This window comes from Lindgomyces ingoldianus (genome assembly GCF_010093535.1).
Source record: "Lindgomyces ingoldianus strain ATCC 200398 unplaced genomic scaffold BDR25scaffold_12, whole genome shotgun sequence".
Lineage (NCBI taxonomy): Eukaryota > Fungi > Ascomycota > Dothideomycetes > Pleosporales > Lindgomycetaceae > Lindgomyces > Lindgomyces ingoldianus.
Window position 1 is genome coordinate 202594 of NW_022985173.1, and position 20439 is coordinate 223032.

Below are 20439 nucleotides of genomic sequence, written 5' to 3' on the forward strand. Positions count from 1 at the left end.
TCGAACGCACTCACACCTCCCTCTCCCAATGGAGGATTATCGACCACAGGGGATGAATATTTTCCCGCATCTGGATCCAATCACGACCATTCTAATTGTCATCGCTTCCCACAGCGTTACAATGAAGGCGCCACTCGCTACGCCAAGCCAACAAGATCTGCGCAGCAGGCGAAGCACTGCCTGCAACAAGCGTCAGAGCGCAGATTTGGTGTCGCGTGCCTCTAGCGTCTTCTAGATTCGCCTCCCTTTCTTTTCTCTGCTTTCCGTAGACTTCCGGCCAGTCGTCCTCTTTCATCACATTTTCCCTTCGTTTGAATGGTCTGCCGCGTAATGTCGCCCGCCGCAGCTTCGCGCTGAGCATATAACTTTCAATACGGATCCGTACTGCTTCTAAGACTCCTCCCAAGACTCGTCTATGCGTGGCACTTAATGCTCTTGTGACGTCTTACCCTAACGGTTTGCGCGTTACATTCTCTTGTCACTCTCCTTTCATCTGTTCATCCTCTCTTTTCAGTTGAGCCTTTATTCTCGGTCACCGGAAATGAAAACAATGAATTTTGTCTTGCCGTCGAAGCGGCTGCTTCTGTCATATGTCTTCGATTGGATTATAATCATGTGAGTTGTTACCTGAAGAAGCATCCAGCGGAGGGTCATGCTCTCTTGAAGCCTAATCCCCACCCCCCAGTCTTTCACGCCTACACTAGGTCAGAGCTCATATGAGGGCAATGGTGACTAACATTCTACCAGAGCCATAGCAGCCGTTGGCGCAGGATGGAACTCAATTACGCCGGTAAAGATCTGTGCAAGGCGCATCCAAAGTTCTCGAGCTGATGGTGAAGCAGTTTCATCGTCCTTTTTCAGTAGTTGACCTCTCAATATCTTTTCCATTTGAAAAGCATGAAACTATTCCGACATGGCTTCTCATGGTCGTCTCTCTGGTAGTACCTGCAGCCATCATATTCATTGTGTGCTTGGTATTCGTTCCAGGCCCCACGGTCAGTACTACGACGCCAAAGGGACTCATTTGGAGAAGAAAGATTTGGGAATGGAATACAGGTTGGATGGGCCTTGCCCTTTCACTTGCGACAGCGTTCATGCTCACGCAAGGCATGAAATTGCTCTTCGGAAAACCGCGACCAGACTTACTTTCCCGCTGTCAACCTGACTTAGACCAGATACGTCGCGTCGAAGTCAGCACTGCCGGTCGAATCTATGATGCGTCTTGGGTTCTTGTCACTGGTGCTATATGCACGAACCAGGAAAGCGATATTTTGCAAGATGGCTTTAAATCGTTTCCAAGTGGGCATTCAAGCTGAAAGTCCAACTTCCTTGTAATATCAAAACTTGAGATGCTAACTGTGATACTCAGTCTCCTGGGCAGGACTTCTCTACCTGACACTTTTCCTTGCATCCAAGTTTGCAGTCGCAATTCCATTCCTACCTCCACGCCCCTTCAGCACGAACGGGGCATTCACCTCCGCTGCTTCACCATCCAATCTGAGGCCAAAATCGATACTGCCTACTCATGTCAAGCCTCCTATTGATTCGACGCTTTCCGGCCACACGCCCCCCGAGAATATCGTGCTGATCAGAAATCACGCAGCTGCACCACCAGTCTACACTTTGGTTGTCATTCTCGTACCTATTGGCTCGGCCATCTACATCTCTAGTACTCGCTTCACTGACTACCGCCACCATGGCTTCGACATTATATTCGGTAGCCTGATTGGAATTGTTTGTGCTTGGTTTAGCTTTAGGTGGTATCACCCCCCGATTCGACGTGGTGCGGGGTGGAGCTGGGGTCCAAGAAGTTACCAGCGTGCATGGGGAATTGGTGTCGGGGTAGGGGGATATGTTGGCACCGAGGGTTGGACCCATCGGACAGAGCCACAGGAAGAGGTCCATGATGGACCTGCGTTTAATGGAAATAAAGGAGTGGCCGATAGTGGGGAACAGGCGGAGCTACCGAGGACAACAGGAGACCGTGAGGTGTAATGTCTATTTACGCTCATGGCCGGATCATTTGGCACAGTTTGTGTGAAAACTTTGCCACTATTAGAGTCAAATGTAATAATTCTAGTATTAGAATGATCTCTTTTTCGCGTGTTTTTATTTGACAAGGAGGTAGTGACAGACACTTCTGGATGAATCCTAGATAGAAACTACGTCTTTGCTAGATTCGGCGCAGCTAGAGCACAGGTTGAGATAATCTTGTGCCCGGCTGAGCACCCCGTCGCGATTAGTGGTGTGGGAGGCGTCAAATCACGTGATTTGAACTTGAGGAGCCGCACGCTAGTCCCTTTATTGGTTGTGCCACATGCCTGACTAAGCTATACCGCACTTAGTAGTGAGCACCTCGTTCCGCTCTACAACTCCAACTGTCGTGGGTAACATGGCGGAATACTGGAAATCTACTGTAAGCGTAGCCTAATCTCTCGATTCCAACCACTCACTTACACATTCGCAGCCAAAGTACTGGTGCAAATTCTGCTCCGCCTACGTCAAGGATACCAAATTTGAGCGCTCAAATCATGAAGCCACAGGCCGCCACCAAAGCGCAATCCAGCGGTCTCTACGCGGACTACACCGGGACCAGCAAAACCAAGAACGGCAGAAACAACGAGCGAAAGACGAAGTCGCGAGGTTGAATGGGCTTGTGTCTAAATCAGATTCAGCGCCGGTTGGGCCTACAGCGTGCGAAGCTCGGGCTGGCTCGAAGCCTATGTATTCAAGAGAGCCGGAGAGGAAGGCCACACTTGAAGATAGGAAGAGACAGTGGAACCAGCTGACAGCCATGGGTATTACGGTGCCGGAGGAGGTGAGGGGCGATATGGGGATTGGAACTTGGCATGTGGTGAGCCAGAGGATAATCAATGAAGAAGACGACAAAAAACTGCTAAGTGTTGGTGTGCATAAGCGTAAGATTGACGAAGAAGATGAAGAGGTGATGGCTGCGGAAGAGACGATAATGAAGAAGGGGTGGGGCAGTACATACAAGTCCTATCCGGGAAAGATGGGCGGTGGCGACGCCGACATAGATAGACTTTTTAAGAAGGTTAAAAAGCCCGCTATTAAGAAGGAGGCGGACGTTGCACTAGAGCCTGAGATTAAGACGGAGGAATCGGGGGTGAAAGGAGAGGCTGAGGAGAGCGTCCTTCAAAATATTCCAACCGAAGAAGAACCGACTGCAAATCCGAAAGAACCGACCTGCTCCGAAAGGCGGAACCTTGAACAGACCAGGGATGTCGCAGCAAGGACTGAAGAAGAAACTTCGACAGAGGGCTTCAAGAGGATAGTCAATCCCGGAGGTGCCCTCACCACTAACCTTGAGTCTAGCACACTAGCCAAGGCCGGGGATGGCGGTCCTACTCCAGCAGTTGTATTCAAAAAACGGAAGAAAATCGGGCGTTAAAAGTGAGCTTGGTATCGACTGCCACGCAAGAACGATTTTGGCATACGATGTGGAAGGTCACTTGGTAATAGAGTGCTCGTTCAGACTCTGCGGGAGCTGGAGATCCAAGATTTCCGTCCCAGGGTCTTGCTCCTTCTGGTTACTGAACTGGAGGCAGATGTGAGGTAGTCTTCAGCCAGACGAGCTAGCGGCCTTTCACTGCGATTTTTGGCTACTGGCCTCTTACGTTGCGGTGGTTGGTAAGGCCCATGGTACGCTACAGACCCTTAAAACTGAGCTCAGCATTGGATCTAAATAATACTTGAGTCTAAATATTCCCAGTGCCTTGAGTTGACACCGTGAAGGCATCTGCGAGATCGACGCCGCTAAACCCTAATTGAAACCTGGTCCACCCCAGCGCCAAGAACGACAACCTCAAACTCGCGTCAACCGACGCGGCTAACGGCCGACGTGCATCCACCCACACCACAGTCTTCCACCTCATCGGCCTCTCTGTGCTCTCCATGTTCCCCTCTGAGCATGCTTGCCGTATTTAGACAACATCCACGACCATGCATCTCATCAAGCCACTGTGGTTGACGCACCCAGGTATCTTCACCTCTGACCGCATTAACAGCCTCACTAGGCCGATTAGAGGGAACTGCACATGGCTGACCTATCCTTCGTGTACACAGGCGAACTCAAGGACTTCGAAGTATACAGCTGCCACGTTTCCCCTGATGGATCGCGCCTCGTAACAGCTGCCGGAGGTTCGTTATCCTCGTCCTTGGAACTGCTGCCCTGCGGAGTTTGCACGCGATGCGCCGCGTCGAGGAACAACCACAACTGACAGCGCGATGCAGATGGTCACGTGCGAATATGGTCCACTGAGGCCATTCTCAATTCTGCGAACCCTGAGTATACGAAGCCTAAGCAGCTTGCGGCCATCAGCCACCACTCAGGCACCATCCACGCTGTTCGCTTTTCGTCTAACGGGAAATACCTTGCATCAGGCGCAGACGACAAGATTGTCTGCGTCTACGCCCTAGACCCGCACGCGCCTACACACGTTTCTACATTCGGTGGGTGTGCATGTTCACACTGCACGGGGAAGCCGCTGACGAAGTCGCAGGGTCGAATGAGCCGCCGCCGGTCGAGAATTGGCGAGTCCTCCGCCGCCTTATCGGGCACGACAATGATGTCCAAGACCTCGGGTGGTCTCACGACTCTTCAATACTGGTCTCCGTGGGGCTGGACTCGAAGGTTGTGGTCTGGTCGGGACACACTTTCGAAAAACTAAAGACATTGTCGAACCATCAGAGCCATGTCAAAGGCATTACCTTTGATCCTGCGAACAAATACTTTGCAACTGCAAGCGATGACAGGACTATCAAAATCTACCGCTTCACTTCTCCGCCTCCAAACGCAACTCCCCAGGATCAGGTCAACAACTTCATGCTGGAACACGTGATTACAGAGCCCTTCGCACTGTCACCCCTAACCACGTACTTTCGTCGATGCTCGTGGTCGCCCGATGGCGCACACATCGCGGCGGCGAACGCTACGAATGGACCTGTCAGCTCTGTCGCAATTATAGCTCGTGGAACGTGGGATGGAGACATTAACTTGATCGGTCACGAAGGTCCCGTTGAAGTGTGTGCCTTTTCTCCTAGGATGTTTCATAGAGATCCACCAAGACCGGACAACATTGATGCAAATGGGAATTCTTCACAGCACTCGGTGACCGTCGTTGCGTGTGCTGGCCAGGACAAGACCCTTAGCATCTGGAATACGAGTTACGCCCGACCGTTCATAATTACGCAGGAGCTGGCTATGAAATCCATATCCGACCTTGCTTGGGCGCCTAACGGAGAGACGTTGTATATCACAAGCTTGGATGGAAGCATCATGGCTATGGTATTTGAACCTGGAGAGCTTGGCTATCCGGCATCGTTACATGAGAATGAGAAGTCCTTGTCAAAGTTTGGCGCAGGCAGAAGAGTTGGCATTGTTGAGGGGACAGATGCATTACTACTTGAAGAAAGCAGCAAGGCTGGAGAACACAAAGCTGTTCAGGGCAGAATGGGCGCCCTGATGGGGGATGGCGGTGCTCATCACTCTGCGCCAGTCACTAATGGTACGAATAGTACATTACCTGCTCTTACGAACGGCTCTGCGATCACTCAAACACCAGCCGCTCCGACAGAACCCCCACCGGACCAAAGAGTGGAAAAACTAAAGCAGCGTGTCACCGTTACTAAAGACGGTAAGAAGCGCATAGCGCCTATGCTTGTGTCATCGTCTTCCGGGATGGGGGAATCGTCCCTGCCTCAAACGCAACTTATATCTACGACCGCTACAGCGAGCGCACGGAGTGATAATCCCCACAATATTCTAGACCTCTCGAAACCATACGATGGATTCCCGAAAGGTGGTTTAGCTTCTATGGTAATTGGAAATAAGAGGAAATTTGCTGAGATAGAGGGGGACGAAGCTCGACAAGTTGAGAGACGACTGCTAAACTCTGCCCGGAGCGGGGGGGCTGCTATCGTATTTAACAGTGAAAATGGTGTTATCCCACCAGCTGCGGCCGCCTCAAGACCCACAGACACGGAGTCGCCGAGAGTCCTCCGGCCAGCAATTGTCAATCCTTCGTTGAGTATTAGTCAGGTGCGTTTGGCAGTGCCAAAGTTGAGGAGCGTCATTGTTCGGACAATGGACGGCAATGAGCCTCCTTCGGCCAATGGCGTGGATCCCAGTACGGGCGGGAAAACCCAAAACGAGGACACCGTCATGTTAGAAGCCAAGAATGCTACGGGCCCTTCCCGGACCGGACGTCCACAAGACCATGACCCAGCAAGAATTAATTGCACCAAAAAGGGACAGTCACTCTGGCAAGATTTCCTACCAAAAGCAGTACTACTCGTTACAGGGAACGTTAATTTCTTTGCTGCAGCATGCGAAGATGGATCCATATACGCATGGACACCTGCGGGCCGACGAACACTCAATGCCTTGATCATGGAAGCGCAGCCTGTTATTATGGACTGTCGAGGCTGGTGGCTCATGTGCATAACAGCAGTGGGAATGTGCTATGTATGGAACTTGCAGTCAATGTCCTCGCCTCACCCACCGATATCCCTTGCGCCCATACTGGACATCGCCGCACACACCCAAGGACCACATCTTACCCGATCTCCCGGCATCATCTTCGCCCGGCTGAATTCAGAAGGTCGCATCATTGTGGCTATGTCTAATGGCGATGGCTACACTTACTCGCCAGACATGTATATTTGGCAGCGCATATCTGAACCTTGGTGGGCTGTGGGAAGCCAATACTGGAATACAACGGATTCATCGGTCAGTAATGTCAAGTCATCAGCCGATAAAGCGCTAGCAAAGGAGAAAGATGACCAAGTGTCTATTGAGAATGTATCCGCTGGTATCATTCCTATGCTCGAGCGCAACACAACGAATCAATTCCTGCTCCAAGGTCGCGCCTTCTATCTCCAACGTCTTATCAAAGCCCTTATTTCAGCTGAGGGTTACGAAACCTTCGAGGCTTGCGTTTCAGTTGCCCACCTCGAGAACAGGGTTGCAGCTGCGAGAACTCTTGGCGCACGGGAAGAGTTCAAAATTTATCTTTCTATGTACGTTAAGAGGATTGGTGCTGAGGGCATGAAGGGCAAGATTGAGGAGCTGTTGAGGAGTTTGACGGGGGATCTGCTTGCTGAAGGTGCGGATGCGGAGAAGGCCGAGGATGAACTGATCTGCGGGTGGAGAAAAGAAGAACTGCTCAGGGAGGTTGTGCTGATACTTGGTAAGTCTACCGTCGCTCTCATGAAGTCGGGAATCTAATGTTCGGTTCAGGCAAACACCGCGATCTCCAGCGCATAACGGTGCCATACGCACGGCTGCTCGGCGTCGTGCATGAGCGGCAGGATGACCACGCTATGATTACGGACGCGTAGAATACCGGTTGGATCTACGCGGAGGCGTTTTGGTTTGGGTCCGGGCAGAAAAGCATTCACGGAAGTGACATGGGTATTCATAGTGTGCGATGCTCCCATAGAGCAATGCTTTTGTTCGAATAGATAAGGTCGGAATTGTAATAGTAACCATGACATATACGTTGTCAGAACAAAAAGGTGGACGTGGTGTGGACAAGAAGACCAAAAGCTTTCCCAAAAACATAGCAGTCGCAGATTGCCCATTCTCTGATTTTCCTACCCCGATTTGTCTTGATATAATATTACCTGCTGCTAATTTACTTCTGCTAGCTTCTGGACCGCAGTTGATAGTAAATCAGATATTGAGTACAGGCTGGTTTTGCAATAACGAAGAGTCCAGAGATCGCGTCTTCTTAGTGTGGAGAACTAAAAAGTGTTTTCGGCTACGTGACCAATTGGCCGCCACGAGCCACATGACACCTCGGCCCATACGCAGCCTCTTCTGCACCGCCACGCCTAGCCCAGTTTTCGTTCACCGCTCCCGAGGTCGTCGGGGTACTCACACACTTGACCGTTCACCTGCTGAGCCACACTTGTGCTGCAGCTGCTCAGCTTGCAACTCACCGCACCCTTCCCTGCCCTCCGTTAGATGGGCCCGCCCAAATGCAGCCATCAATTGAGATAGAGAGCCATGACGTATTGGCCCATCTGCTCGCCCTCTGTCTTCGCCGCCACCAAGCAGACGCGCCCCGGCAGTCCTCAGACGTCGGACGACGGCGTCCAGCCCGACCAGGAGCCTCATGGAGGAGAGAGCGATGAAACCTCCGAGGATGATGTGTCGGGAGAGATGATTGGCATCAAAGTGACGCGCAGCGGGCACATGTTTGCTACCATCACGCGTTCGACCCTAACGATATGGCAGACCAAGCCAACGGCCGTCCTTGCCTCGGTCCTGCGCTCCGACCAGTCCTTGAAGACATACGGCCCCAATGTTAATATCCTGCTCCGCCCAGACTCCCAGATCTTCGTCGTACAAACGTCGCTCGGCTTTCTCATCACGTATTCCCTCGCGACCGACCCCACGTCTCGCGTCTACAAGACGCAGTTTGCAAACACTATCGGAGGAGGGCATTCGAGACGGCAGAGTGGGGTCGCAGGCTTCAAGATCCAGCGCCAGCACGACACAAATGCGGGGCCCGGCGAAGGCAGCGGAATCAAGGAGCTCAGTCTCCGTTTCCGCATGGTCATCCGCGTCGACGCTGGCATCGCGCGAGCATTGGCCCTGGACGACGAGCTCATCGTTGCGACGGAAAAGCCCGCAGCAATCCAGTGCATTCGCTGGGCCCCCGACAGCAACGGCAGCCAAACGAGCACCGAGCTGATTAGTCGGATGACTTGGCTGGGGAAAAAGACGACAATCATTGACATGATCCATGATCGCCCCATGAACCTGTCGACCTGGATTACGGGAGACGGCAAAGCTTTCGCGGTTCAACGCCTGCCCCCCAACACCCTTCAGGAAGGGAAACCGCACCATAATCTTTTCAAAGGCCACGGCTACCACATCCCGCGGACTGAGGTCGAGTACGGTGTCAAAGCTGCCATCAACGCGAGGTTTTCATTGCTCGCCGTTGGATGTGCTAATGGCGATATATGCGTGTACACAGCGCGGGACTACACTGGCAACATACCTTTATCACACAAACTACGCCCCAATGTCTCAACTCCAGGGAGACTGTCAGTATTAACCTACTCCCCGGACGGATATTGTCTTTTCGCAGGCTACGAGCACGGGTGGGCCATGTGGAGTGTCTATGGTAAGCCTGGTGCAACCAGCTACGCTACAGACCGCTCCCTGTCAAAAACGAATGAGGAAGGATGGCTCCTTGGCGTACGGGATGGCTTTTGGATTGGTGGTGGAGCTGAGCTCCTCCTTCTCAGCAACCACGATAATCGTCTATTCTTGCTTGAGATGGCTCGCAGTGCCATCACTGGATGCTTCTCTTCCTCCAATGTCTCACGGTCGCTGATGCAGACCAGCTCTGGATTCATGATTTACCGCGGTTATGATTTGCCTGACCTTACCACCATCTCAGCAGATGTGTCTCTGTGGCACCATGTCCAAGTCCCCGCCCATTACCTGGTAGATCAATGGCCGATTCGGAGTGCAGCCATTTCATCTGACGGAAGATATGTCGCCGTTGCGGGTAGACGAGGTCTCGCTCATTACAGTGTCAACAGCGGCAGATGGAAAACATTCGACGACCCATTTATGGAAAGTGAATTCACCCTGCGTGGAGGCATGTGTTGGTTCCAGCATGTTTTGATAGCGGCCATTGAATCACACGACTCTCACGAGGTGAGCATTCTCAATCCCATGGAAGAGAAGCCTTGTAATTATGTATTGACTTCACATTTTCTAGATTCGGATATATTCCCGTGAACTGACTTTAGACAACGACCATGTCATGCATACCCAGCAATTACCCGCTCCTATTGTCCTGATTGCCCTGTCTGGAGAAGACTCACTCCTTGTCTACACGTACGACAACATCCTATATCACTACATTATTAGTGTGTCCGACGCCACCGTAAAATTGGTTCAGGTTGGGCAGATTGCTTTGCACGGCATCATCCGCGCACCCCCTCGTGTCCGAGCGTTGAGTTGGATACTGCCTGAGGATCAGATTCGTACGTGCCTATAGAAACTCGGTCCTTAGGAAGGGCTGACTATTATGACAGACAATGGCGATCCCTCGCAAGATGTTGCGGTTGCTACCATATTGTTTCTAGTCGATGGCAAGCTCGTGTTGCTCCAGCCAACGACAACCGAAGGCGGAGAGCTTAAGTACGAGATGCGCATCATCGCACAGAATGTGGAGACGTATGCGCTCATGCGCGATCATCCTGCATTCGCCCTAGAAACGCACGAAGATTCCTTGCCGCCGAGTCCCTCTGTAGGGCTGGCGATCAACGATTTGAATGGGCACGATCTCCGCGACTCGCTTTGGTTTTTCGATGGTCGTGACGTACGGGTATGGATTGACATGCAAGACGTCTTATCCTCGGCATCAATCGAACTCGGTCGGGAACTGCCCACGCCCGTCAAGATTCCTGTCGACTTCTATCCGCTTTCCGTACTCATCAACAAGGGTATCGTTTTTGGCGTCGAATCAGAACTGGTACAGCGGAGAGACACCAGCTTCGCCTACCTACGATTCGGAACAAGGGTATGTTGGGGGCCGAATCACAGCCAATCGATTAATTAATTCTGTGTGGCTAATTCTCATGCAGACTCACCTCTTCCTTCCTGCATTGCTGCGCTACCATTTGGCGCAATACAATTCACCAGCAGCACTGCACTTGAGCCACCATTACCAGCATCTGCAGTATTTGCCTCATGCTTTAGAAATCTTACTACATGAAGTTCTAGACGAAGAGGTGGACACAGCGCCGCCGCCGGAGCAAGCGCTTTTACCGAGCGTGCTGTCATTTTTAAGCTCATTTCCGCAGTATCTTGATATTGTCGTACAGTGTACGCGCAAGACCGAAGTGCGGCTATGGCGAACGCTATTCTCAAATCTGCCCCCCCCTCAGGAACTGTTCGAAGAATCGTTGCAGAAAGGGAGCCTAAAGACTGCGGGAGGATATCTTCTTGTTCTTCACACATTCGAGGAACTCAGTTCAACGGGCGATGAAGTGGTGAGACTGCTACAGCGCGCAAAAGAAGAGCAGGATTGGGATCTCTGTAAAGAACTATCGCGATTCCTGATGGCGCTGGATGAGTCTGGAGCGACGCTCCGGCAGACGTTGGAGTTGGTGGAGCTGAGAAGCCCGTCAGCAGCTAAACCAGAATTGCAGCCTCACTTCTCGTTTAATTCGGGTAGGCTAGGTGTACCTCTGCGCGGAAGAAGTAGTAATACCAATGGGAGAGGAGTTGGCATGGGCATCGAATTTTCGACAGGTTCGAGGAGTGTGAGCAGGAGCAGTGGAGGCAGTAACCGTAGTCCAACGAGTACGGGTGTGGAGGAGGGGGATTATTTTAGGGAGGGAAGCAGCGCGAGTGTCACCTAATAGTACCCTATAATCATCCTGCGCTCAGGATTTGATTTACCATCAACTGCAATGGAGAAGCTATCGAGAGAGATGCGCGATAGGCCAATCCGAAGGCAAGACAGATCAGGAAGGATTAACAGAGGAGAGAAATATGCAATCCCCTCCTGCCCATCTGGTACCATCACAGGCAGCGCACGCAGCAAAGCCCCTCTTTGCTTCACTGTTTGCTTTCTGCGGTCGCTACCTGGGTACTGACGTCGGACAGCCTTTGCGGGGGATGCGCACTGTCGGCATTAGCATGGAGAGGTGTCACACCTAGTGAGAATCATACGCCATAGGTGATACATTCCAAAGGTTGACGTGTTGTTTGAGTATTCGACTCTGGTGATGGAGAATTGCTTTTTTGTTCTGGAAGATAGCGTGGGGAGCATTCCGATAGGGCTGGCAGGCCGGAGAGCGCTAACTGCTAGTGCGACGCGGGAACCAAAAGAGCGGAAGAGATGGAGAGAGAGAAGCTTGGCTTCAGCTCATGCACATCCAAGGCGGTGTTGCGGTGATTGGCGAGGCGAGCATGTTTTGCTTTGTCCCCGCTTGGCTGGGGTGGTGATTGGAGCAACCGGGGAACTGGCGAAGAAGAAGAGTCTGGGCAATAAATTCCTCATGTTCATCAAAGCGGTCTGGCAAGGTCGGCATTGCTTTTGGGCGGGTTGAGCTGTAAGCCTGCACGTGACGGAGACGACGTTGTTTCTGCCCTTCGGTTGCCAGCAGCGATGGAGCATTTGTGAGGCGAGAAAGCATACCATGGCGTCTCCGCGCCGGCCAGCAGTTATTGCCCTGACTCCGTCTTTGCGAGAGATGAGAGCCGTGGAAACGCCCTCGTACGAAGTTTGGGAGTGATGCCCATTTGCCTTTCAGGCCTAGTGCAGATTGAGTATGTGCCTGCGCCTCGCTGCCGACGGTTGCTGTGACCGCTTGTCTGAGCCCCATCCCAACGGCACCACACTGCCCTCTCACAGGGCCAGGACCGGGACAGGGGACGTGGCTGCAGCATGCACTGCGATACGATGGATCCCGTCGTCAATCGAGCGCCGCCGCTGGCATCTGCCGTGGGCTTTGAATCCATCCATGCATCACAAGGAGGCCGCCAGGCACTTTAATACTCCTCGCGACCCATGCCCGTTGCTGGCGGCCACGACCACCACGCATCAGAACTCAACCTCACCATTGTCGCAGTTACTCTAGCTACTCTAGTTACTACTCTAATAGCAAGGGCTGACGAGGTATGGTGCACACGTCCACATCATCCAGCGCCGCTCTCCGCCGTCCACACTATCCACACATCCTTTGAAAAGTCGCCGACTGCTGCTGTCACGAAAATGATGTCCGCTCCCCCGCCATACAGCACCCCCCCCGCCCTCTTTTCCTCTGACCACCACCGTCTGCGTGCAGCGACCTCCGCTTTGTCGCCCGCATCCACTGACTCTGGCTCTGATTCGACCGCGCAGTGGGCCTCCATGGTGTCCTGCCAGTATCCCACTCCCACTACTAACAATCCCACAACCGCCCGACCGCCGTTACGGACATCAATGAGCCCCTCCGCCAATGAGAGCCATGACTTCACCTTCATCACGGGCAGCAAGCCCGACGACTTCAAGGACAAAGTCGTCATGACTACCGTCCGCAAGCGCGCCATGGGAAGCTACCTCGAAAAGGAAAAGAAGTCGAGGCCCTCCGTCCAGAGGACGAGGTTGAATAGCGAGGATTCCACAAGGTCACGGGCCAGCATTGGGAGTGACCAGCAAGACGACACCATCGCCAACAACGACGCCTTGCGCAATTTGCGGTGGGTGAAGAGGCCTAGCAGGCGGCCTTCGTCCCCCATTCGGTCACCAGCTTCTAGCAATGCCAACCTGCAATTGATGCCCACCTCCAAGGCTCAGATCACACGCCTTCCCCCATCCATCGACGTGGTCCTTCCCTCGGCGCCCATGGTCGAGGGAATGCGGCCCGGTCGATTGATGTACGACAAGAACCCCGTGGCTGCCTTCCAGTCACCAGTCTTTCAAGTCTTCCCTTCCATCGGCAAGCCCTTGGATCCGTTCAAAACGATGCACCAACCGCAGCACCCAGGCGTTTCGGTGGAGGAACTCAAATTTCATTGTATGTGCTCCGTCATACTCGTCCACCTTCGCTAACCAACCCCCCCCCCCCCCCCAGGCTCTCGATTCTTCGGGACTAGAGCAATGGGCCGGCATTGGATTCCAACGCTGGTCAAATCGCCACACGCATTTCTGAGCACCCTGTGCATAGCATCTGCCCACCACGATGCCATAAGCAGCAGATCGGCCGAAAGTTTCCAGACTCTAGCGCTGCGCCAGGAAGTCATCCATCTCATAGGCCGCAACATTCTCGATCGGGAGCAATGCGTTAGTGATTTCAACATCATCGCCCTCACTCAGCTCATCTGCAGTGAAATAATTGCAGGGGAAAAGGGCGCCCTCGGATACCATGAGGGGGGCATTGAAAAGATGGTGAATCTGAGGGGAGGCCTCCGTCAACTTGGTGTCAACGGGCGATTGGCTTCGACGTTATCCTGGTTATCTCTCGAATCCGCCATCCTTCGTGAAGAGAAGCCCCGCGCCATGTACGCCGACTTCTGTACATCTTACCCAGTGAAAACCTACCAGCCTACGGCGACGATCCCCGAGTCCCCAATTTTCTGCCCGCGCGATGACTATGTCACGATTAAGAGGTCGCAGAACCGGTCCCAGAGATGTTCTTCGCGGACAATGGATATCCTGACCCAAATCCGCATGATGACTGAGTTTTTTTTGAATGAAACGGCAAAGAGCCGACAGAATGAGCAAACCCTCAAGAACTTGTACAAAAAAATCACAACACAATACCAACCAGTATCTGAGCTCGCCAAAGATAATGTTCTCACTCCGAGCGACTGGACGTACGAAGCCGTTCGCATCGCATCTATACTCCAAGCAACTGCAATCATAAAGCGCATCCCACTTTCCGAAGCGCTCAAATACGCAGCCCCACCACCACTCTACACCCCGGCTCCGAGCTCCTGCGCCCCATCTCCATCACACGTCTCACCAATAACTACCTTCCGACACGATTCTCCAGTGACCAACTTCTCAACGTCGCCTTCCTACGTAACTAGTCCATCATTCTCAAACACTACTCCCTCTAACTTCTTCCCCCTAAACAACCAAAAACCCCCCCTTTCCTCCGCACTAACTCCATCTTCATCGTCCGAGAATCTCAGTAACCTGTTCTTTCCACCCGCTCCCACACCAAACCCTGCGGGGCCATCCGCGCTCCTTATCTCTCTTAAAACCGCAATTGACTCATCGGACCTCTCAGACTGCTGGTCCGACATGGCGGGTGTGCTTTTGTGGATCGGTCTAGTAGCTGGAGCTACAAGTCACAAGTCAGACAAAGTTGTCAAGAAATGGTTTTCGGCACTTGCGGTTAGGTGTAGTATTGTGCTCTGCTTTGAGCATCCTGAGGCGGTACATTGTACCCTATTGAAGATGGGCGAAGTAATTGAAGGGGTCGGATTCCGAAGTGGAAACGAGGCTATTACCAGAAGAGAGGGTGTAAAGGACACTGGTGCTGGTGCGAAGGCTGTGGGGACTAAAGCACCGATCAGTGGGAAGAAGAGGAGGTTGTAATTCAACGCTTTGCTATGAATACTAAAGGTTCCATGATAGGCGTATGGTCAAATGATGTTGGATCAAGCTCTTTTCAGCGTGGCAAACTTCGGAAGAAAATGTCTGGGGCCGTGGAATCGCCGCCACACGTCGATCTGGGGGAGGTACGATCCGTGCACACATAGGGCTGAGTAAGGCTGGATTTTCATGAATCATGGCATGTTATCGCCTCGGGGCTCTAGAGAGAGCTGAGGATGAGATACGAGATCTACGGTTAAGGTGCGACTGTGCCAAGCTGGTTCGGTGGTTAGGTTCAACGTTTTGCTCTCGGCTTGTTCCAAGCCTGGTCTCCTTTCGCTTCCGTACTTGCCTTTCTACTTCATTAATGTTTGTTGACCTTTGCTAATCTCGGTCTGTCTGTCTTTGCTACTATACTTGGGGAGCTTACTGTAAGATGATTGGGAGTGGAGTTCTAAGGAGTTCTGGATACTATTAAGATTCGGCCTCAAGGATACCTGAGTTGGGCGTCTAGGAAAGAAGCCGCTCTTGCCCAAAATTTGACACTTAGGATTTAATTCAACCACTCATATTTTAATAGACACCTCAAGCGATGCGAAATATTTGCAATGCAAGTCGTAACTTCATAGATCACTGCTTGCCCCGTTAAGTGAGCCATCCAAAGGTGGACGGGATCGCTACGCATTTCACCTATCCAAGAAACCTGAAATCCCTTTGATCTTCAATGCCCTAACTCCAAAGCCTAGCCTATCGTAATCTATCCATACTTAACATTCGTGACGGTGCCATCTTCGCCGACGTGAATGTTCAAACGATCGGGCTTGAAATCCATGGTGCTCATACTATCAGGCTTCAGAACGCGGTGTTCTTTTGGAAGATCTTGTTTCGCGAACGTCTACCACTCTTAGTCCCCCACACACACGCACACGCACAAGAGGACTGAGAGAAGGGGGAGGGGAATATACCATATTGTCATGAGCATCGCCCAACTTCTTGCCCATCAGCTTGTTTGACCAGTCTTCGCTCGAAGATCCATCTTTGGATTGGATTCCCGGGACAACGAGAGGCATCTTGGGGATGTTCGGTTGGGTATATGTCCGTATAGCAGGGGGATGTTGCTTGAATTTCTGGAAATACGGTCTGAGCCGTAGGGGGTTAGTCGTTGTGTGGATTGTTTGCTAGTTGTGATGGGAGGAAGATGGTTCAGGCGGTGCAATCAAGTATTTATACCGGCTTCACAAGAATTTCTTGGTTGTTGGTGCAACTGTTCCCGCCAATTAGTTGTGCGGTTGGTCATATGATGGTGCGTGGCGTGGCCAACTGTGACGTCAGCACTTTCGCTGTTGAGAGGGGATGATCGGATGGTGGGGTATCTTCACTTCGCCTTCCTGCCAGAGCGACTTAAGCGGATAGCAAGACAGAGAGAGTGAAAGAGAGAAATGTCAGTTCGCCCAGTAGACCAAGTTACAAATGAATGTGGACTATAGTTGCGCGGTCTGTTTCTGCTCAAGTTTCATTGATACCACCGTCGTACAATCTAGAATACACTCTCATTTACCACAATTCAATCGACTTTCTGTACTCTCCATGACCCTCGTCTTAGAGCAGCCTACGGCAGCCCTCTTCCCGAATTCACCGCATCAGCAAGCTGGCTTGTATTCGGCCGATTCTCCGCATACCGCTCGTAACTATCCCAATACAGACCCTCGTCGCTCGTTGTACTCTTGACGCTCGGCTCCGCTTCAATCGCACTTGTCCATCTAGCCCATCTAGTTCCTTCCTCGGGCTCTGGCCAACCTCTGTATGGGCCCAACACCCGCCGTAACCTAAGCACCCACGGGGCAATCTGCACGTCCACGAAGCCCAGTGTGCGACCAAAGAAGAAGGGACCTTCAGGATCGGCGGCATCAACGAGCTTGCTGATCTCGTTGCGGAGCTCCGTTGCGTGGTTTACCTGATCGCCGGAGTCCTGGGCCTGGAGAAGGCGGTAGAAGCACGGAACAATGAGCCGGTTGATATGATCGGTCCAGAGTCTACAGGTAGCGCGTGCTTGGGGATCAGGAGGAAGCAAAGCGGGTCCTGTTCCAAGATCCTCAAAGTACTCCATTATTACAGTAGACTCGTGTGTGGACCAGGTGGGGCCATGGCGGATTGCTGGGACTAGGCCTCTTGGATTGATCTCCAGTAAAGATTGTGGTTTCTTGTATGGGTCAACTTCGATGTATTGATAAGGGAGGCTTTTGAATTCGAGCGATATCCAGACCCTCTGCACGAAAGGACTAGAGCAGGGATGGGTTAGTTGACAGCAAGACAGTCAATTGACGTCATGTCACAAAGGAGCATGTCTGAATAGGGATTGTCAACAATAGAGAAATGAGTACATACCAGAAGCAACTGCCAAATAGCTTCAAGTCATCTTCTTTAGAGTGGTTTTTAACCGTGACGAGAGCATTTCCGGTGGCTCTCTTGTGGTAGGTTTTCCTTTGGGGGGCACCGCCCTGATTTGCGTCAGTCATCTTGAAGCACAAGATGGAAAAAAAGAAAAGACGCAAGGGAATGGGGGTATCGGTGCCGGCCGTGCGACGAGGGGACCCCGCAAAGTCCCGTGAATCTCCGCATCTAGATTATGACGTGATCCGCGCATAGTGGAGCAAAGGTGCAGCCACAGGCATGTTTGTAGTCGTCGCAAGAAAATAGTGAGCGAACATACCTGCACCTTCTTTTTGTCCTTTTCACCCTTCATCACCCACCTAATGACACTGTTCTTCTTCACTCTGTCACTCTCGTCAAGAGTATGCTTGTGTGGACCAGCCACCCCGTCGCCTTTTCCATTTCCCCCGTTGCCATTGACTCGCTGGATGGTGTAGAACTTCTTGCCTGGTGGCGCGGGTGCAGACTGATTCAGTGCCAGGGGCGGAGCAATGGTGGATATACCCCACGGGCTCACCTGTGCCGGGGCTGATGCCTGTGACTGGGGGAAGAAGGCAGTTGCATGCAGGGTGTCCACGGGGGGCTGCTGGCCCGTCTGCTCCGTGAGCTCGGCGCCATCAAAGTACTCGGTGATCTTGATCTTCACGTCGCACAAGTCTCTTTCTCGCGCCACACGCTTGCGCTTCTTCTTGTCGGGGTCTGTAGACTTCTTAGTGCCGGGCGGGCGGCCTTTGAGGCGGCAGTCCCAGTAGTGGGAGACAAAACGCTTGCGCTTGTGCCGCTGGGTCGAGCGGTGGGAGTAAACGTTGTCAATGTGGGGGAAGTAGGTTTGAAACTCGTTCTCGGTCAGCGTGATGGTATCGTCGACGTGGAACAGCTTGGCCCGCCACTCGTCCAGGTTCGGGGGCGCTGCGATCAGCTTCAACCCCTCGAACTGCCTTGTGACGGGCGGGTCGTCGGGCTCGAGGGCCTGCGCAAACTCGGTCTGCGGCTCTAAGCCCGCGGCCTGTATCTGCGGCGGGACTCGAGGGATCGCAGCAGGCAACGGTGGTGGTGGAGGAGGAGGAGGAGCGGGGGGTGGAGGAGGGGGCGGCGCTCGCAGGCGCTGGTGCTGGTGCTGTTGGGCCGGTGCTGCTGCGATCAAGCTGAAGCGATTTGACCCATGGTCGTGCTGGTAGCCACTGGACACAACGGGCTGGTACGGTCCGGGTGTCTGCGCGGACTCGAATGGGTTGCCGACGTGGTATCGTGGCTGCTGAAAGAGGCCATCGCTGGCATCGTGAGAGATGGCCTCCAGGCCCTGCAGGCTAGGGGCGAGCGTCTGGAGGTGGTGGTGCAGCGCGCCGGGTGCCGACTGGTGCAGCGCCTGCAGTTCTGCTGGCTGGAGAGTGCGCAGGGCGGGTTGCAGGTGCAGCGCGACCTCGGATTGATTCATGGCTGTCCTTGTGTCGCTGCTTTAACCCTGACGACGACTGACTTCCAGCGCGCCAAGCCTAGATTTGTGAGGGACGGCTCTGCTCCGAATTCTCTGAGAAAATGGGTCCAAGCATCAATCTTGGGTGATGATTACGTTCTTTGTCAGACGTCACAATCAATCCAAAGGGCGGAGAATCATTATTTATTCGTCGTCTAGCACCACCAACGCCGTGCCCATGCCAAGCAGAAGACGCACCAGACCTTACTACCCACCCCCCCCCCCCAGAGTACTACCCTACTCTCCCGGCAACAAGTTACTCTTCACAGCGAACATCTTTGTGCTCACGCTGGCTGTGAAGCCGTCCACCTGCCGTGCATACTGCTCCACCTGCCGTGAGTTGAGCAGCACCTCCAGTCTGCTGGGCTCCTGAGGCAGCTTGAAGAGCCTCTGCCACTCGTCCTCTGGGAGCAGAGGCTGCTTCGCGGCAGCCCGTGCCGCGTTCTCCGCCTTCCTCTTCTGCTGCCACGCCGTGATCTTTGCCTGCTCTCGGCCAAGCGATCGTTGGTAGTATTGATGGTTGTTGAGCTCCGTGTGGTGGTTCTCAATGCTCTCGAGGAGCAGGTCACACGTCTTCTCCAGGAAGGGGTCGATGGAAAGGTCGAGCGAGTCGAAGTTGGGATATAGGGGCGGTTGCGGCGTATTCGGGTCCTGTTGCAGTGCGGCGAGATTGGGCGGGAAGGCAAGCTCCTCCTTGGGCGCATCGGAGGGCAGCTGGTGGAGCAGTGCGGTGAGCAGGTGCGAGTTGTGGATGGCCAAGGGCAGCTCGACGAGAATGTCCTGGTAGCGGAGGCCGCTCTTCTGGAGGCTCTCGGTGGTGAACTTGCCCTCCTTGTACGCCGCCATGAACGCGGGTGACAGCCGGAAGGCGCGCAGGCTCAGGCTCCCCTGCGAACTCCTGCTCACGTCGTGCACCAGCGCCACCGTCCGCTCGTTGAGCTCCTTCTGGTAGAAGAACTGATTTTCGATCGTGTTCGCGTTGACGAAGTTGCCCATGCTCGTGCTCGTGTACCAGCCGACGTTATTCGCGTCCACGTTCACCTCCCGCAGGAACTTGATCATCTCGTTCTGGTATGCCGCGTTCGATTTTGCGCGCGGGGCCGCAGCCGCTAGGTTCGACGCCGAGTCCTGGTGGCCATCCGCAGCAGGCACGTCGACGGTGGGGAAGGGGAAGCTGTTTGTGATTTGGAGGGTGCTGTTCACGTCCATGCCAACAAGAGAGCCCGTCGCCGTTGTGGGGAACGCCTGCGCCGAGTGCTTGATGATTTTCATGACAACCAGGGCTTCGACCTGCACCGCACGAAGCGGGGAATCCTTCAGCAAATCAGCCATAGCGTCGAAGAATGGTGGCACGCTTTGGGACGTCGTGGCGGGTCCAAAGGTTAGACTTGGAGGTTCGTGAATTTCGGTTGGGTTGCCAAGATATTCGCAGGTTAAGCGAGAAGTCACGTG

General features: G+C 53.2%; 7 protein-coding genes across 7 annotated transcripts; 4 read left to right on the forward strand and 3 right to left on the reverse strand.

Moving 5' to 3' along the window:
* The first annotated feature begins 63 nt into the window (after window positions 1-63).
* BDR25DRAFT_342006 (PAP2-domain-containing protein) lies at window positions 64-3652 on the forward strand. The gene is made up of 7 exons (XM_033693663.1): window positions 64-615; window positions 748-790; window positions 843-1314; window positions 1370-1984; window positions 2156-2245; window positions 2346-2416; window positions 2468-3652. Exons 1-7 carry the CDS (start codon window positions 542-544, stop codon window positions 3410-3412), a joined length of 2310 nt encoding a protein of 769 aa, XP_033548792.1. The 5' UTR covers window positions 64-541; the 3' UTR covers window positions 3413-3652.
* Window positions 3653-3861: 209 nt separating this feature from the next.
* Window positions 3862-7577, forward strand: BDR25DRAFT_342007 (Hira-domain-containing protein). Its single transcript, XM_033693664.1, has 5 exons — window positions 3862-4000; window positions 4087-4161; window positions 4255-4473; window positions 4524-7211; window positions 7262-7577. Exons 1-5 carry the CDS (start codon window positions 3964-3966, stop codon window positions 7360-7362), a joined length of 3120 nt encoding a protein of 1039 aa, XP_033548793.1. The 5' UTR covers window positions 3862-3963; the 3' UTR covers window positions 7363-7577.
* A 455-nt stretch (window positions 7578-8032) lies between these two features.
* BDR25DRAFT_221629 (RIC1-domain-containing protein) lies at window positions 8033-11415 on the forward strand (the record flags this gene model as incomplete). The annotated part of the gene is made up of 4 exons (XM_033685038.1): window positions 8033-9700; window positions 9765-10032; window positions 10084-10571; window positions 10636-11415. 4 exons carry the CDS (start codon window positions 8033-8035, stop codon window positions 11413-11415), a joined length of 3204 nt encoding a protein of 1067 aa, XP_033548794.1.
* Window positions 11416-12983: 1568 nt separating this feature from the next.
* Window positions 12984-15111, forward strand: BDR25DRAFT_284279 (uncharacterized protein; the record flags this gene model as incomplete). Its single annotated transcript, XM_033688112.1, has 4 exons — window positions 12984-13168; window positions 13298-13557; window positions 13615-13961; window positions 14670-15111. The coding sequence occupies 4 exons, from the start codon at window positions 12984-12986 to the stop codon at window positions 15084-15086; spliced, it is 1209 nt and encodes a 402-aa protein (XP_033548795.1). The 3' UTR covers window positions 15087-15111.
* A 440-nt stretch (window positions 15112-15551) lies between these two features.
* BDR25DRAFT_302781 (uncharacterized protein) lies at window positions 15552-16344 on the reverse strand. The gene is made up of 2 exons (XM_033689873.1): window positions 16049-16344; window positions 15552-15978 (listed from the first exon to the last, which is right to left on the reverse strand). Exons 1-2 carry the CDS (start codon window positions 16151-16153, stop codon window positions 15841-15843), a joined length of 243 nt encoding a protein of 80 aa, XP_033548796.1. The 5' UTR covers window positions 16154-16344; the 3' UTR covers window positions 15552-15840.
* A 265-nt stretch (window positions 16345-16609) lies between these two features.
* On the reverse strand, window positions 16610-19078 carry BDR25DRAFT_302783 (uncharacterized protein). The gene is made up of 3 exons (XM_033689874.1): window positions 17794-19078; window positions 17469-17581; window positions 16610-17362 (listed from the first exon to the last, which is right to left on the reverse strand). The coding sequence occupies exons 1-3, from the start codon at window positions 18946-18948 to the stop codon at window positions 16693-16695; spliced, it is 1938 nt and encodes a 645-aa protein (XP_033548797.1). The 5' UTR covers window positions 18949-19078; the 3' UTR covers window positions 16610-16692.
* A 141-nt stretch (window positions 19079-19219) lies between these two features.
* On the reverse strand, window positions 19220-20367 carry BDR25DRAFT_302784 (eukaryotic translation initiation factor 3 subunit H). Its single transcript, XM_033689875.1, has one exon. The coding sequence runs from the start codon at window positions 20317-20319 to the stop codon at window positions 19225-19227; it is 1095 nt and encodes a 364-aa protein (XP_033548798.1). The 5' UTR covers window positions 20320-20367; the 3' UTR covers window positions 19220-19224.
* Window positions 20368-20439: the final 72 nt, after the last annotated feature.

What these genes read in the sequence shown, in the direction of transcription:
- BDR25DRAFT_342006 (XM_033693663.1), top strand. Translation starts at nt 542, where the DNA reads ATGAAAACAATGAATTTTGTCTTGCCGTCGAAGCGGCTGCTTCTGTCA. An exon ending in GATGGAACTCAATTACGCCG is followed by an intron (nt 791 to 842) that starts GTAAAGATCTGT and finishes ATGGTGAAGCAG; the next exon opens with TTTCATCGTCCTTTTTCAGT. An exon ending in GCACCCCGTCGCGATTAGTG is followed by an intron (nt 2,246 to 2,345) that starts GTGTGGGAGGCG and finishes TACCGCACTTAG; the next exon opens with TAGTGAGCACCTCGTTCCGC.
- BDR25DRAFT_342007 (XM_033693664.1), top strand. Translation starts at nt 3,964, where the DNA reads ATGCATCTCATCAAGCCACTGTGGTTGACGCACCCAG. An exon ending in ACTGTGGTTGACGCACCCAG is followed by an intron (nt 4,001 to 4,086) that starts GTATCTTCACCT and finishes TCGTGTACACAG; the next exon opens with GCGAACTCAAGGACTTCGAA. An exon ending in TACACACGTTTCTACATTCG is followed by an intron (nt 4,474 to 4,523) that starts GTGGGTGTGCAT and finishes ACGAAGTCGCAG; the next exon opens with GGTCGAATGAGCCGCCGCCG.
- BDR25DRAFT_302781 (XM_033689873.1), bottom strand. Translation starts at nt 16,153, where the DNA reads ATGCCTCTCGTTGTCCCGGGAATCCAATCCAAAGATGGATCTTCGAGC. An exon ending in GCGATGCTCATGACAATATG is followed by an intron (nt 15,979 to 16,048) that starts GTATATTCCCCT and finishes TAAGAGTGGTAG; the next exon opens with ACGTTCGCGAAACAAGATCT.
- BDR25DRAFT_302783 (XM_033689874.1), bottom strand. Translation starts at nt 18,948, where the DNA reads ATGAATCAATCCGAGGTCGCGCTGCACCTGCAACCCGCCCTGCGCACT. An exon ending in AGGACAAAAAGAAGGTGCAG is followed by an intron (nt 17,582 to 17,793) that starts GTATGTTCGCTC and finishes GACGCAAATCAG; the next exon opens with GGCGGTGCCCCCCAAAGGAA. An exon ending in CTATTTGGCAGTTGCTTCTG is followed by an intron (nt 17,363 to 17,468) that starts GTATGTACTCAT and finishes TCCCTGCTCTAG; the next exon opens with TCCTTTCGTGCAGAGGGTCT.
- BDR25DRAFT_302784 (XM_033689875.1), bottom strand. Translation starts at nt 20,319, where the DNA reads ATGGCTGATTTGCTGAAGGATTCCCCGCTTCGTGCGGTGCAGGTCGAA.